Below are 17,848 nucleotides of genomic sequence, written 5' to 3' on the forward strand. Positions count from 1 at the left end.
GCAATCTTCTCAACGGATTATAACAGTCCCAAAAATAAGGCACAGAAACCTCCACAAAACCGTCCCAAGCAGCCCATAAAAACAATCAAATTGAGATGGAAGTTACCATACCAAAAGAAAAATGTAAAGAACCAAGCTTTATCAGAAAAAGAGCATACAAAATGACCCATAAGACAGAAATTTCGACATTTGTCGAGTAACCTATCACCGTTACCTTTAACTTCTCAATTTTCGAGCAAAAACGTCAAAAACACGAGCCTATCTTCAGTCTTCAACTAAAAAGGAGGAAAAACGAATTGTTTGAGTCATAAAACCGAGTTTGTCATAAGATGCCATTTTCGGAATTTTAACAAAATCAAAACTTTCTTACCTTAAAAGAATGAGGAAGGAACGAGGAAGATAATGGTGTAAAAATTAGAGGAAAAGGTTGAGAAACGGAGTTGGGATCCGAGTTTGGAGGTGACAAAAATGGGGATGGTATGGCCTCTGTGTTTTTGTGGTTGGTTCTGCTGCATCTTTCGAAAAAAAAAGAAGAAGAAGAAGAGTGAAAGAGGGGGTGGGGACGGGTAGGTTAGTAATATAATGGTATTATATAATAATAATATATATATATATTAATAATAATAATATAGAAATGTTGTTTGTAGGGTAAGTGTATGTGTGGATAATTATTAGACTAGTTAGGTGAAAAAAGTAAGTGGTGTGTTGTCGATATAGGATAGGTCGAGAAAAGATTAGTCTCATAAGTGGAAATGTGACGGTCTACAGCTAGACGGAATAATGTCTCGAGTCTATATTAACTTGAGACGGAAACTAATATTATTACTGTCACTATTATTATTGTCCGACCAAAATATGTATACATATATTCTTATATAATTTATGCCTCAAAATGTAATTTAATAATACGTATTTTTAAATAAATGAGGTTTTATATATTATTTTTATAAAAATCGTGTTTGAAATAAAATTAATTAAATCTAATAATTCAAAAAATATAAAATAAAGCAATCAAACGGTTTAATAAATTTTAAATGTCTGAAAGGGAAATTCGCGGGTGTTACAGTGCTGATAAGATACCGAGTCCCCCAGTTGATATAGGCCGTTGAATATTTTTCCACGAAATAAGTTGGATGGATTTTTTATTATGGTCTCCGCCCCATAAAAAACGTCGAGATTTCCTGTCTATAGAATCGCATACTGACCTTTGAATTTTCGCCGTTTGCATGCTGTAGTTTGCAATGGTAGTTAGAGTAGATTGGACTTAAATAGCTCTTCCGGCTAGAGATAAACGTTTGGTAGACCATCCTGCCAATCGCTTATTTACCTTAACCTCTAAATGAGTAAAAGTTTGTCTCGTAACACGCCCATTGATGGTAGGCATGCCGAGATAAGTTCCTAAATCATTGGTTTCTTCGAACCCAAGAATGGTACTTACTGCGTGGCGAGCTTCCTGAGTCGTGTTTTTCGAATAAAAAACTCGTTACTTAGCAGAGCTAACTTTTTCCCCAGACGCCTTGCAAAAATTAACGAGCACATGGGTCATAACCAAGGCTTGTTCTTCAGTAGCTTCGCCGAATAAGACCATATCATCTGCAAAAAAGAAGTTGGTTAACTCGGGACCATCTCGGCATAGAATAATGGGTTTCCAGTTCTTATTTCGAACTTCTTGATCAATAGCTTGTTGTAATTTTTCTAGACACATAACAAAAAGGTATGAGGATAAAGGGTCACCTTGACGAACTCCTCTAGTCAGAATGAATTGATCAGTTGGGTCGCCATTCCAAAGAATCTGCATTCGAGGCGAGGAGACGCACTCCATTACAACATCAATAAGAAGCTAGAACAAAACCACTTTGAGTTTCTGAAATTACATGGGGAAGAACTTTCTTTATCCGATTTGCAAGAGTCTTGCTTATTATTTTATAAGCAACGTTACACAAACTAATGGGACGGAATTGGGTTATGGACTCGGGGGCATTTACCTTTGGTATTAATACGATATGTGTATCATTAAGGCCTTCCGGTAAACCTTTCCCCTCGAGTGCTTTGATTACCATCTCAGATAATGATGGTTCGATAAGAGGCCAGTTCTTTTGGCAAAAGAGAGCTTGAAACCCATCGGGACCGGGGGCCTTCAAAGCTCCCATATGATTGATAACGTTTTCAATTTCAGCGATATGAAATGGTCGTGTGAGCCATTCCCAATCCTTGTTGTTAAATTCCTGGAACAAGTTCCATGAAATGTTTTCGGTACAGCTTGTTTGTTGATCATCCGTATAAAGAACTTTGAAATATTCAACAATAATTCTCTTAACTTCCTTAGGCTCCTCATACCACACTCCGTTTCTGTCTTTCAAAGTCGTGATTTTATTTTGCCATCGACGCACTAGAGTGCTAACATGAAAATAGGATGTGTTACGGTCCCCATCCTTAATAAATTCAATTCTCGACTTTTGGTACCATAAGAGTTCTTCCTGAGCGAGGAATTCATCTAACTCCTTTCTTAATTTCGCTTCCAATTTGATGAGATTGTTTTTCCTTTCGATGGACAGCTCCCGTTGGCAACCTCCAATGCGCGCGATAAGAGTTTTCTTAATGGAGTGTTTGTTCGGGTAAGGTTTGGCCAATTCGACATGTATATCAGTTTGATATCTTTAATTATGAAGAAAGCAACCATCTTTTTTTTTGAGGGGCAAAAACGACCGTCTCTTTTGGGGTCGTTTGAAAAACAGATTAATAAAAACGAAATTCTGTATTTGGCTCCTTAATTAAAAATTAGTGTTTTAAGTCATTACTTTTCATATTATTAAAGATGATTTTATAGCATTAGGGCAATGGGACAGTTAAATGTAAATGAGTTGTTCTTCGTAAGTGTTTTTTTTAGGCTGTGGTTTGAACATGCTTATTATAAGATCGTTTAATAAAGTTTTACAATATTGAGTCAGCGAGGAAACTATGACTATGAATCGTCGAATCGTGCATCATGTTATATATTTCCATACTTCTTTAAAAATCCTAAAGTTTGCTTACTGTAGCTGTAACAGTATTTTATATTGTCTATTGCCTATTTTACCCCTCTGCCTTTTCAACATTATTATCCATACTTTTTGGTTCTACCTTCGTCTTTATCTTTGTCTCTGTCCTGTTTTCTTATCTTTGTCTGCCCCTATCCCTAATTTTTCTGGGAATTGGTTTATTTGCATATTTACTGAGCTTCTCTTGTTTCTTCTTTTTCGTCTATGGCTGCTATCTTCTTTTTTTTTTTGCTCAGTGAACGGTCAATTCATAGGTTGGTATTTCTTATCTTATCTTTACTGTATTTTCTTGCCTTTTTCTATTTTATTTATATTTATTATTTCTTTTGATTACTATTATATACTTATTGAGCTCCTCTTGTTTCCAGTTTTCGTCTATGGCTGCTATACTTTATTTTTCCCAGTGATTGGTCAATTCACAAGTCAATATTTATTATCTTTTCTGATTTTCTTGCTATATATTTTATTAGTTTAAGTGTTTTTGTTTTTTTTCGTGTGTTTTATTTCTCTTTTGCTGATGTCTTGAGGAATTGATGTGTTCAGCTGCATGCATGTGGGATTTTTCCTGAGCTTGGCGCATGGATTACACGTGGTTGGTGCCTTGATTAGGCTGGCTCATGGTGTCTTCGTCTGAATTCGAGGGTATGATTTGTTTTTTATTAGGTTCGTTATTTGTCTGAATATGTATTATTTTAGGTTTGTTGCGTTTGTATGGATCCTTTGCATGTGGTGTTATTTAGCATCTGATTAATAATTGGGTTGTTTGGATATGTAGACCATTTTATACTGTGACTTAAGACGGTCTTATTCAATAGTTTGTGGTCTTGGTAGGTTTGATTATACATATTTTATATGAAAATTGATCATAATCCAATTTACTCTTGAATTTGTTAATATGCTTTAGTGATTTAATCGATGTGCATGATCCTAATTTTAATTACCAAAAAAAATTTAATTTTGGAGTTGTGGAATTGATTGTTTTATTTTTATTTTTGGAACTTCTGTTGCATTGATTGTAGTAATTTAGTGAAGCAAGTTTTCAGACAACAGTAGCAATTTGAAGTTGAATTGGTGGGCAGAAAGTATGAAAATTGATCATTTAAATACACTTATTGCTTATTTGAAAAGTGAGATGGTGAAATCATGACACCAGAACCTATTAATTTAACCTTGCTGGAATCAATCTACTCAACCTGTCAAAACACGGAACCTGATTATGTTAGAAATTAGAACATATGAGATTGAATGTGCAATTTTTCTGGTTTGCTATAGCCTACCAATCTAGAAAGTACAAATAATTAGTATTCTCAGTGTAGTACTGCGTTCCAGTTATTTTACAGATTATATTTAAGAGCTTGTTAGTATTGATCATGGGTTTTCGACGGAAATTGATTTCATGGGTTTTTTATTTGACGATGTTTTGTCTATTATTTCAACTATGTTATTCTAACAAAAAGGAATTTGAACTTGTAGAATCTGAGGCCGGCTTTCTCAAAGCAATGTCCACCTGCCATGAGAGCTTTAATTGAACAATGTTGGTCTTTACAACCTGAAAAGAAGCCGGAGTTTTCGCAGGTGATACAGCTTCTTGCTTAACCGTCGGAGTACAGTGACTTGATCCGTTGGATGATGGAAACTGTAGGCGGTGATGAAATCGATAATTGTTTGATCAAACTGGTTAGGTTACAATCTAAGTCCAACTGCATATGATGCTTTAATATAAATATATTATTGACTGACACTGTTCGATGAATGTATTCAGAGAGTCAATCCTAAAAGGAGGCTTGATAGTGTTTATATTGGTTGCGGAGCTGGATTTTCGGGTGACAGACCAAGGGCAACTCTTAAATTGATTCAAAGTGTGGAGAAATTCAACTATCTTGTACTTGAATGCCTTGTTGAGCGTACTCTAGCTGACCGCTACAAAGAGAAGCAGTCAGCTACAAAGAGAAGCAGTCAGGGGGAGACGGTTAAGATCCACGCAGTATGTCTTTTTACATTCACAGTTTCTGAACAATGGATCTCACAGTAAAAAGTAGCGTAAAGTCCGTAAAAAATTTAATGAGACATTCTGCTTTACATGATCCACGCACCGAATTTGAAATGGATGATTAGTGAATATGGAATGGTCTTGTGGTGTGGTTTCCTGTCCTTTTTTGAGACTTCCGCTGCCTTTTGTCTTGTTTATTATTTGTAGTTCCATATATCAATTAATTCCTTGATATTATTTGGCTCGAACTATTCATTTAATGGTTAGTAACATTACTTTGCTTCTTCATATTGCTTTCAGATTCATTAACTTTAGGAGGTCAGACACAATAGTTTGTCCAGTATAATGAATAGTTTATCAAGCTTACTTGCATATGTTGAGACTCTTTGTGCCCTCCCATTTACGCCATAATCACTGTTTCTTAATTATTGCTGTACCAAGACTTTATTTGCATTTTGGGGTCCAAAAAACCAGCAATAGTGATTTTCAATTTCCATGATAGGATTAGGATATGTGTAAGATGAGGATCGTCGGCGGACGTTTAACATAGGATTTGGCCTTTAGGTCTCATGAGCTACTAATCGTTTGATGTATACATATTTAATAGCCTTTTGTGCGCGAGTTTTTTTAATCAGTTGAATCCTTGCCACAGGATTGACAATATTCAGCAGCGTCGAGGTCAGATTACCAGATTACTATTAAGCTTGTACTTCACAGCCAGACTTCAGGCAAAGGTAATGTATAAATATGACTATTAAGAACCAACTCATTGTTCCCTAATTGTCTTTAAGATATGAATACAGTTGTGTTAATGTACAAATATTTGTTAATGTTAGTTCCCTAATTGTCTTTAAGATATGTATACAGTTTGAGTCTTTCCTTATTTGCTTCTTTTCATCTTTACTCTACTTTTTCTAAAGATACTTCTTTGTATAATTCAAGCCTTCGAATCCTTTTAAACGTGTTCAAAGCTATGTTACTTCACTTCTTCATTTTTGGGCCCGTATACCCCAACATTCTAGATTATGGGTATGGAATTGTACACAACTCATAGTCTCATGCAACTCTGACACTTCTCTTGAAAGAGTAAAAAAGGGAGGCCACGTGATGACAGTAGAGGAAGAAACTATATTTAAAGCTAAGTTTGGGCATTGGCAAGTATACGAAGTTTCATATTACATTCAATTAACAAGTCAGTCTGATTTGTTGTTCATTTATGTTGTCTGATCTGGTCCTCTGATTCAGTTTTAAATAGAAATTTGTACGGAGTTCAGGAATTTCTAAAGTTTTCAACGTATTGATGAAATAATTGCTGGTGTAAATAATCGGTGGTGTCTTTTTTAATTTAAACCTAGAACAATGAATGTGTTGATTTTGTAAGCTGTTCACGTAAGAGTTTCATGAGATGATGGGGAAGTTATTTGTTAACTCTACAATTTTCATTGACAAATGACACGTGAAAAACGTTGATGCCCACTCTTTTTGCTTTCCTGCATTTGCCCACTTTCAACGCTCCCAGTTTTTTCATCTTTGACTTGAACATTCCTTAATTCTCATATGTTTTAGATCGCCAAGCGCTTTATTGACACTGCATTACATTATGGAAAAGATATGGACATTGGTAGAGGACCTCAAGGGCCCTTTGATCACTTTATGAAGCTTAAATCTGTGGCTGGTAGATCAATTGCACCTCGGTTATTCAGGCCGGAACATTTATTTCTATATGCTGTTACAGATTCTAGAATGAATAAAAAATGGGACCGTTCAATGGCTGATACTGTCAGAGCTGCTATAGAAGGAGGGGCTACCATTGTTCAACTAAGGTTTGTACCAACTCCTACTGTTTTAGCAAATAGGTTTTCCTTTATACAGAGAAAGAATTTAAGGCAATTCTCATTTTCCTTCAATAAATTGGTTGTTTGAACTTGATTATAAGTTCTGCTTGCTGTGAAACTCCTTATAGTTTGTTTTTTGTTTACTGATTTAACACAGTTTGGATAAACTTTCAAATTTCCTATTTGTTTTCTATGTTAAAACACGACCTTTGATTGCTTTTGGGGGAAGGGTAGTCAGTTTATGATGGGACAATATTCACATTCATTTTTTTGGTAAATGGAGTAGTCATCACATATGTTTACTGTGTCTTTGTCATTGTCTTGTTACTATGTCTGTGTCATTGTATAGCCTGAAACATTTGTAATAAAATTCAGTATAATATTTTAGCTGTGCTATACTGACAATATTCACATTCATTTTTTTGGTAAATGGAGTAGTCATTACATCTTTTTACTGTGTCTTTGTCATTGTCTTGTTACTGTGTCTTTGTCATTGTGTACTTATGGCTTTTGGATATAAATAGTTGTTGCTTTTGGTCAAGAAATATGCAACCAAAACTTGTAAGAAATCCAGCTTAAGACCAGTTTAAATCCTCTTGTACCATGCCTTCTTATTATTTTGCTCGTCCCTATACATGTGTCTTTGCAAACATGCCTTTTCATGAGCAAGGTGGACAAGCAGTTTGTAAAAGTTTCAGTAGGCTTAAGTCTATTTTAGTTGAAATGGGTTATCCTGTAGCTAGAGTGAAGCCTGTATGGGGTCTTGAGGGGTTTAGGAAGGCCGTATTGGTGGAGTTCGGTACTCAGGCTTGCCATTATCATGCTGCTTTCAAACTTGTGAAGATGTTTGCACTTAAGGGTCGTTCTCATGATGATTTCTTTATGCAAGGTGTGGGTGATGGTCGTAACCCTTATGGTTGGGTAGGTATTAGTGATAATAATAACTATTACATTACCACGCCTATTGATTGGGTTCAGGTTCCATATGCTGTTAGGTTTGAGGCAGAAGTTGATGCGAATGCTGAAGATCATGACGTGTATAGTGCAGTTGTTGCGGTTATCCGTTCTATTTATCCTTGAATAATGTCTGTTGTAGTGTGCCTTTTTAAGGTTTTATTGCTTCTGTTGTTATGGATGTTGTTGTAGTGTGCCTTATATATATGGATGTAGCGGCTGTCAGTTTTTTTTCCCTATAGGTCTCCTCTTTGTAGTTGTCTCAGTGGTTATTATAATGTAATGTGTGCCATTTCGATCAGTTTTTTAATGACGGCTAGCTTTCCTTCTTTTACGTATCCTTTCTCTGATGCTTTCTTTTATAAAAGTTTATACTAAACATATTCACAGCCATGTTTCTGTCTCGTTTCTATGTCGGAGAGGTGTGACGAATTTTTTCTGTTTGAAATGTCACTAGATACTTATGATCTCGTTATCTCAAGCAAATCATTGAGAGGTCCATATTTGGCTAATAAACATCTAGAAAATAATATAATTGGGGAAATAATGCTGATTAATTACCATATTCAATTAATTGTACTATATATTATGCAGTACATTCTCAAGTTCTGTTTGAGTATATGTAGCAATAATTGTACGCCTGTCCGAGATTTTGATTGTCATATTGCAGCAAGTTTGCTTCATATGCCTAACTACTGTGAAGCCACATGAGTGTTGCTTAGTCAATTATTGTGCATGTGGTTGGAGTTTGGTTTTCTAAGAGGAACGAAGTGGGATTGATTTGGTTAGTTAGGTGTACGAACAAAGACTGGTTTATAAATGTTGAGTTGCTGATGCGCTGTTGGTTAATATTAACTAGGATGGAAAGATTGCGGTTTTAGTCGCAGCAATGACTGGTGATGTTATAGTTTATGAGGTTTTGGCAGTCAAGGTGTGTGCTTTAAGGTTCACCGAGACTGCTCATGCTCGCATTGAGAAGGCGGGTGGTAAATGCCTCATTTTTCATAAATCAGCTGGCTCTTAAAGCTCCTCTTGGCCAATACATGGTATTTACTCTTTATTAACATTTTCAAGCTGTTGCAAGTTTAGAGTAGGAAATAAAATAGTAGGCAACTTACCTTAATTGTCATCTGTTACATGAACAAAGCAACTATTACCATGAATTGTTATATGAACAAAGCATGAATAGATTGCTAACATTAAGATCAAACCTTGTTATCTTACGATAAGAGATTAATGATTTAGTTTAAAAGAAGATGATTTCACTAATACTTCACTGTCGATTTTTGCCTACAAATGAATACGAATCAACGTGACCTGCTTTATAAGTTTTTCTGAAAGTATCATGCAAATTCTATCTCTGACGATGACAAGGCTGTTGGTCAAACTGAAATTTCATCAGAAGTTACAATGTGTGTGTGCAGGTTATTTGGTCCTCTGAGTGTAGCAATGAGGGAATGGGTTCGTCTTCGCTTGAACAGTGTCAGATAACTTGATTTTTGGGCCACTATTCTTGGGTTGTCAAAAATTGTCGCGGTTTACGAATTATCAGATGGCTAAGGCATAAGTGTAAGGTATGACAATTTTTTAGTTTACACTTTATTTTTTGCTTTTGCTGCTGCTAGCTAACACATAAAACCTTATATTTATTTAAGAAAGATTGTTTTATTACATGCATAGGTAGCAGAGCTGCGACAATTGGAAAGCTTTATTCTTGCCAATTAAACGTAGTGTCTATGGTGTTCATACAACGTTTATTGCTTGTTATATTATAAGATAACTTTGATTACCATATTTCCAAGTTACAGCTATTATCAGAAGAGGAGGAAGGTTTAACTTCTCTTCGTCTTTGTTCCCTTTGTCTTTCATCAATTACTGCCTCAACATGATCTGTATAAATACCCAGCATTGTGATTTCATCTTGTTCTTCTTGTGGCCTCAGCACAATTTGACCTCCTCGAAAACAGGGGTCAACCACCACATGCCAGTTTAGAACTGTTTGCAGCCTTTGAAAGAGTATAATAACTTCATTGTTGAGGTATTTTAATTCTTGTCGCTTCTGAAAGAATCGACATAGCCAAATTAGAATGAAAATTTGGTGACCCATTATCATATTTACACAATAATATGACTTACCGTCGGACACGTAATTAGTTGTTATTGCTGGTGAGATTTGACTTCTATCACCAACAATAAGATGTCTGAGCCGTCCTAAAGTGGGATTTTCGTTATTCAATAAAGCCCAGATTGCATTATCAACCATGACTATGTTGAGGCGCCTAAATAGTTGAGGACTCTCCTGAACTATTGTATTAATCTTAACTTGTATGTGTCTGACTATAAAAGTGTTTGATGCCATTTTACCAAGGCAATAACACAATTAGATGTCAGCAGAAAAGGGAGATGGAAAAATAGAGGAGCTAATGGATGGAGGTTTATGTTTTGAATTTTCTGAGATGTTCACAATGTACTTATAGGGAAAGAATTACTGTATTTTTTAAAATTTGTTTTGGAAGATAATAACGTGTCTGTGTATAAGCATAAGGTGGTCCCGTTAAATTTAAAGTTTCTATGTATTCTTTTGGAAACTTTGGTGACTTCTGCTACTTCTCTAATCGTTTCTTTTATCTAAAAAATGTGTCATAATGAATATCTGAAGCAATTGACTTACATAAGCGTACTTCTCAATCAAGACGTTGCTCATAAACATTATAATTCAGCAAAATTGCACAAAATCGGCCATTTATTTAATATAGGTATCGTTTGCCTAATAGCGAATACTTTTGATTACCTATTTCGTTTTGGTGATTGCTTACTTCGTTAAAGTTGACTGATAATTTGATATTGGTCATACATCTGCCACTACAAATTTGCACTTACTCTGTGCTTCACCATTTAACCAGGGAAGATCAACTATGACGGTTACTTTTAATGCAAGTAAATTGCTAATTACACATTTTTAAAAAAGAACAAAATTATAAGAAATAACTGTTTACTAAATTTATTCATAAATAAATTGTTTAGATTTCAGACGAACTATACTTCAACTATGAGGGCTAATTTCTAGGCAAAGTGGGTTAGGCTGGAATTAGTCTTATTGTAAGGTAATTTGATGAATAGTAATCAACCACTGTTCACATGGTAGGCCACTAATTATTGTTTATATATATATATATATATATATATATATATATATATATATATATATATATATATGTTTTGTAGTTTATAAGAGTTTTAATTAGGTGTGTTAGTATATCAATATTTCCTATCCTATATATATAGGAATATGCCTATCTTTTTAACATTGAGTTTGTTCATTTGATGTTCAAGGTCAATATTGCTTGCCAAAATTTGAAGCCAGTGCTATCGTCCAGTTCAAAGGTATCTTCCTTACAACTTATAGGTTTCTTATTTTAAATTGGGTTTGTCAATATGCATGCATGTTGGTTTTGAGGATCACTGGTGCCATTCAACAATTTCTAAATTTCTATTATACATAGTATAGGTCGTTTTAATTGTTATTTTATTACTGTTATGTGTGCATGCAAAAGTAGTGTAGATTATATTATGTTTATTTGGTAATGATTGAAGGACAGTCCTTTTAATTGTTGTTTTATTACTGTTATGTGTGCATGCAAAAGTAGTGTAGATTATATTATGTTTATTTGTTAATGATTGAAAGACAGTGTAAAGGTTTGCATGTTGGTTATTGTGGTCTTTACAAGTGAAGTTAATTACTGGTTATTAGGTGTTTTTGCAAAAGTGTTGTCTGTTTACATACAATTAACTTTAATTCATAGTGATTAGATTACCCCTTTTTTTTTATGATAATGCATATTGTTGAAATTAGAAATACCATAATCCTTAATGTTTTTGTATTTTGGTTTTTTAAAGTGGAGGTAGTTGTTGCTTGTTAGACGATGATGTAAAAATAGTAAATTCTATATACTATTTACTTTAGTCGATAGTGGTTAGATCACCACTTCTTTTCTAACGTATAAAGCTACTTTGTCATTAAAATGTAAGCATGTAGATAGTTCTATGCAGTAGTTGGAAATTCTAAAAGACTTAGCAATATTTTCATGCAGTTGATGCTACGCGGTTGCACAACTGCACATGTTAAGAGGGGTATGAAAATGTCTGGATAAGATCAGGCTACACAAATAGTGATCCCTTTCCAACCTTTGCTATTGCAGATTACTCAATACCTTCACTTTCCTGCCCCGAAATATGAGTTCTTAGATATCCAAAAAAAACAATGCAGCTGTGTTAGTTTTCTCTGATAGTGGGCCAAGATTGTACACTTTTGTAGGTGGCCCATCTTCAACCTTAGAAAAATCTTGTGAAAAAGCTGCACAATTTACTGTTAAAGATTTAATGGATAGGTTTAATGTGTGGGTTGAAGATATATCTGTTTCGAAAAGGCATGAATATGAGCGGTGTGCTGGTCTGTACAAGTTAAAACGTCAAGAAATACGTCATCTTAGTAAGGGATTTGTAGGTGTTCCCTTAATTGAGAAGCTAGGTAGGGGTGCACCTATTTGTAGTGAACCGGTGATTATAAATTACACAGCTATATTCAGGTTGATTGTAAGCAAATGTGGCATTGCAAGCTCTGAATTAGAAATAGTTTCACATGGTCGCTCCAAATATACTGCTTGGGTCATGATCACTTATGCAAAAGACGGCTACAATAGTAAAACATTTTACACTATTTGCTGTGATCATATTGAGGATGCAAAGAATAGCTTGGCCAAACAAGTAATTGAGTTTCTCATACCTTTGTACAACCTGGAAATTATCGATGCAAATTATTATCCAAGACTCACAGCATATGCGGCTATCTTATGTGCTCTAGAAATGGAAAGTTACATAGCTGCAAAAGAGCACTTTTTAGGACTGGAACTTGCAACTGCAACTTTGAGATTGCTATCTGTGCATAAATGTTCCAAATCAAAAGAGTAAGAGCTTAAGATTCCTATTATGATTTCAATTCCAGTTCCAACTAAAAAAAGGACCTTGAATAGATCGTCAATGTTGCTGTCTATTAGGAACAAAATGGAAAATGGACAGAGGCAAAATTTCAAGGTTCCTCAAGCGCTGTCTCCAGTTTTCAAAAGGGCAAAATATAACTACACTACTTAGGCACTTTGCCAGGAATTTGCTACGTTAGAATAGTGTTCAACTATAAAACCTAGGCACTGGTTGTTATCCTAGAATAATGTATTTAGGCCTTTTTGTTTTTGCTTAAGCATAAGTAGACTGCTTATGTATTTAGCCATGTCTTAGCTACCCTAGAATGTTGTTAAGCTATATAACCTAGGTATTGGGTGTTCTTATAGCATAATATAATTATGCCATTTTGTTTTTGCTTAGGCATCTTTGATTAAGATCTTGTGTTCATGTACACTACTCTTATGAACATTTCAGAAACAGGAATTATTTTGCTGTTTTTGAAAAGTTCTGAATGTAATTTTCTTATGTAATATTAAATGAAAATTTGATTGTACATGTGTATGAATATTTGTAAATTATGCTTTCCCTTCTAGAATATGATTTATGCTAAATGCTTCTGTTTCCATGATATTAATGGTTTACATAAGTTTCTTTAATAAACAAAATTTCATTTAAATTTTGGATTAACTGCCTGTTATCCTTCACAGCATCATATTATTTGATCGAAAATTCAGAAAAATACAAGCCTCAAGTGCTGGTAAAAGTTACTTTGGTGGGTAAGTTTACACATTTAAGAGCCAAAAAAATTACAATAGACTATATTATTAATGTTTTATCATTATCTATCTAAGAAAAGAATAGAAATAGCATTCACAACTTTGAGATTTTTGACAACATTTATATTGAAAAATGTAGATACTTTTCCTTATTATACAGAGACAGTGACGATGGATAGGCCTAAACGTTTGCACCAAGCTCCCTTGCAGTCACAAGTACCGACATCTGTGTAAGTTCCATTTTTCTAATGAGTAATGGTTGTTTTGCTAATCAGTTTTAGCGTTTTGTTTCTTTTGTTCTTGTAAAGCGGAATGAGTGGCGTTGTTGCTAGACAACCTAAAAAACCTCGGACAAGGCATCCTATAACTCAGATTAATAGTAAGTTGTAGTCCTTTTCATGGTTTATTTGCAGTGTCTCCTTTATACTTATTTCTTAATCTGGTTTTTATTATTTATTCCTCGACATGTTATTTATTTTTGCCAATGTAATTTATTTTGGCTTTCTATTAGGAATACCTATTGCAATCATAGGCCATCCTTTGCCTCGGGCACCTTTGCGATTGCCATCTCTTCAGCAATGCCAGAAATGCTTGGCATATAAAATTGGATTTGAGAACAAAAACTTTTGTTATGGAGATGGTACTATACAAATTCCTCAACATGAATATCCTTCTGAATTGGCAAGATTATATACTGCCAATACGAAGGATGCAATACATTTTCGCAAGTATGCTAGGGTGTACAATAATTTATTTGCTTTTAGCTCTATTGGTGGAGACTTTGACGCCCAAACCGAAAAAGGCATTTATGTTTTCAAACTCCAAGGACAAATGTATCATCATATACCTAATTTATTACCTACCGATGGTAAACCAAGGTATCTGCAACTTTATTTTTATGATGGCCAACACGAGGCTGAAAACCGTGTTAATTGTTTGTCTGAATTAAGGCAAGATGTTATAGATATCCTTATGCGTGTGACACAGACAAATCCATATGCACGGTTCTTTCGGTCACTGAAAGATATAAGTGTAGATGAGACCACACAAATTTTGATAAACAAAAATCCTCGTGCAGACCAAAATGTCTACAACGCACCTTCTTCTGATGAAGTTGTTGTGATTTGGTCTGATAGCTCTTCATCAAGTCTATCTGAAGAACGCCACATTTCAGTCTCTGGAAAGGAAAATGGCAGTCACAGGATAATGCATTATTACGGTTGCTATGATCCATTGCAATACCCACTTTTGTTTCCCTCTGGTGAATCCGGATGGAGACAAGGGTTAAAAACAAACCCCAGCAAATTCAACCTGTTAACACTCAACCAACACCACTTTCAGCTTCTGTTGAAAGTGTTGAGGCCCTTTTAGAAGCCGAAGAAACACGTGAGCATATTGACTTTTCCTTGTCATTTATTTATGAAACTATATTCATTAAATATGTACACTTTTATATTATAATTATAATTAAATATTCCTCTATTGATAAGTACGACAACAGCACATGATGAAGATGAAAAGCAGGTTTCTTGCCGGGAATATTATTGTTACAAGTTGCAAAATAGACCTGGGAATATGCTATTAAGGGCAGGTCGATGTCTCCAGCAATATGTTGTTGATATGTATGTGAAAGTTGAAAATACAAGACTGGATTTCTTTAGAAATAATCAGGAAACCATTCGGGCTAAATTGTATCAAGGTATATTAGATACTGTGGATGCTGGAGAGTGTTGTGCTGCTAATGTTGGACGCAGGGTTATTTTGCCACCAACCTATATAAGTGGACCACGTGACATGAAAAAAAGATATCTCAATGCTATGTCACTTGTTCAGGAGTATTGAAAACCTGATCTGTTTCTAACAATGACATGTAATGCAAGCTGGCCAGAAATTAAAGAGCAACTTGGACTTGGAGAAGAAGCTCAAAATCGGCATGATATTGTAGTAAGGGTTTTTCATGCTAAGTTAATAGCTCTAAATAAACAGATAATGGAGAAACATATATTTGGAGAAGTTGAAACTTTCATTTATGCGGTTGAATTCCAGAAGAGGGGGCTCCCACACGAGCACATGTTGCTCATCCTAAAGCCAGCCTACAAGCTTAACTCACCTGATACTTTCGATAAATTTGTATCAGCTGAAATACCTAATTCAGGAAATCCAACCTTACGTGCATTAGTGTTGAAACATATGATGCATGGGCCTTGTGGTAACTTCAATCCTGAATATCAATGCATGAAGAAAAAAAACAGTATGGGTCGGTGTAAATACAACTACCCAAAGAGCTTCAAAAATGAGACGACGACCAATTTATATAGCTATCCAGAATATAGAAGACGATATGATGGACAAACTGCAGTTGTTCGTAAGGAAAAATTGGACAACAGGTGGGTTATACCATATAACCCATATTTATTATCAATGTTCGACTGTTATTTGAATGTGGAAGTCTGCTCAACAATTATAGCTGTTAAATATTTATACAAATATGTATACAAAGGGCATGATAAAATCTCTTTCAATATTGTGCGAAGCAGCGACCCCAAACCTGTTGATGAAATTGAGCAATATCAATCTGGTAGATGGGTTTCACCATGCGAAGCAATGTGGCGTATTTATGGATTCTATTTGTTTGAAACACAACCACCTGTTTTTGTGTTGCCTGTGCATTTGCAAAATATGCAGTCATTGCCCTTGAACACGGAGGAGAATTTAGAAACAGTTCTTGCCAATGAGAAACGTGCTCGAACTCCTCTTACAGAGTTTTTTGCAGAAAATTCAAAGGAAGGTGCTAAACAATTGACATATGGTAACTTTACAAAGAAATTTAGGTGGGATAAGGGACAGAAAAGGTGGTTCAAGAGGAGAACAAAACTTGTGGTCATTGGCAGGATTGTTTTTGTTTCACCTTCAGAAGGGGAACGTTACTTTCTCAGAATACTACTTCACGTACACGGACCTAAGTCTTTTGAAGATTTGTGCACTGTTAATGGACATACATACACAACATTTCAAGAGGCTGCCTTGCAACGTCACTTAATTGAAGAAGACAACACAGTTGATATGTGTTTAACCGAAGCATGTACAGTTCAGATGCCTTGTGCCTTGAGACATCTTTTTGCAGTGTTGCTCATTTTTTGCCAACCAAAAGATCCAGCTGACCTGTGGACAAAATACTACCCACATTTTTCTCGGGATTTCCAACACAAATTTCCAAATCAACCCAATAAAGTAAGTCATCTCACGGCTTCTTCCGTTGAAAACTCTCTGGAAGGAATGGGTAAATCTTTAAAGAGTTTCAACTTAGAGCACTTAGTGGCATTTGAAGATGATGAAATCCGAAGAACAAAGGACATTATCGACGCACTTGATAGTCCTATTCCCCAGGAGTGTATTGATTGTTGCTATATGTTAAATGCTAAGCAAAAGGAAGCATTTGACACTATAGTGACTCATGTAAAAGAAGGAAAGCTTGGAGCATTTTTTATTGATGGCCCGGGGGGTACGGGTAAAACTTCCCCCTATAATGCATTATATGCAGAAGTACGTCTCATGGGGAAAATTGTTTTACCTACAGCTACTTCTGGCATAGCTGCTGCTAATATACCTTCGGGAAGAACAACACACTCTCGATTTAAACTTCCTCTTGACACTGATGGATCGCTGACATGCGACGTACCAAAGCAAAGCAGCCTTGCTGCATTAATAAGAGAAACCAGTCTAATTATATGGGATGAAGCTTCAATGGCGAAAAAAGCTAACGTTGAAGCTCTTGATCTATTGCTTCGAGATTTGTGCAATCCTGAACTTGTGTTTGGAGGTAAAATCATTGTTTTTGGTGGAGATTTCTGACAAGTACTGCCAGTAATTCCTCATAAAACCCAACGAGAAGTAGTAGAAGCGAGCTTAGTTAACTCCATATTCTGGTCAGGGTTTATCAAATTCCGATTAACTGAAAATATGCGAGCACGGGAAGATCCTGACTACTCTAGATTCTTATTGGCTCTAGGAAATGGAGAATTGCAAACAGAAGAAAATGAATTTGTACAACTCCCAAGTGAGATTGTTCGGCGTTCTTCAGAAGGTGGGCTAGATCCTATAAATGAAATAACAAGTGTTGCATTTCCGAGCTTGATATCACTGAATTTAATTCAGACATTTTTACGACTCGCGCAATCCTTACACCAATCAATGACGATGTCGATGCAATCAACTCTGTGTTGATAAACAAATTTTCAGGAGAAGTTGTAACGTACAAGAGCTATGACACAGTCCTAGACGACAAGTGTAATATAT

At 35.3% G+C, this 17,848-nt stretch overlaps 1 protein-coding gene across 1 annotated transcript; it reads left to right on the forward strand.

The window, feature by feature from the left end:
* The first annotated feature begins 15,415 nt into the window (after positions 1-15,415).
* On the forward strand, positions 15,416-17,404 carry LOC141628450 (uncharacterized). The gene has a single exon (XM_074441594.1). It carries the CDS (start codon positions 15,416-15,418, stop codon positions 17,402-17,404), a length of 1,989 nt encoding a protein of 662 aa, XP_074297695.1.
* The last annotated feature ends 444 nt before the right edge of the window (positions 17,405-17,848 follow it).

This window comes from Silene latifolia, chromosome Y, assembly GCF_048544455.1.
Source record: "Silene latifolia isolate original U9 population chromosome Y, ASM4854445v1, whole genome shotgun sequence".
In the NCBI taxonomy this organism is placed as follows: domain Eukaryota; kingdom Viridiplantae; phylum Streptophyta; class Magnoliopsida; order Caryophyllales; family Caryophyllaceae; genus Silene; species Silene latifolia.

Coding starts and splice junctions, on each gene's coding strand:
- LOC141628450 (XM_074441594.1), top strand. CDS start 15,416: ATGACATGTAATGCAAGCTGGCCAGAAATTAAAGAGCAACTTGGACTT.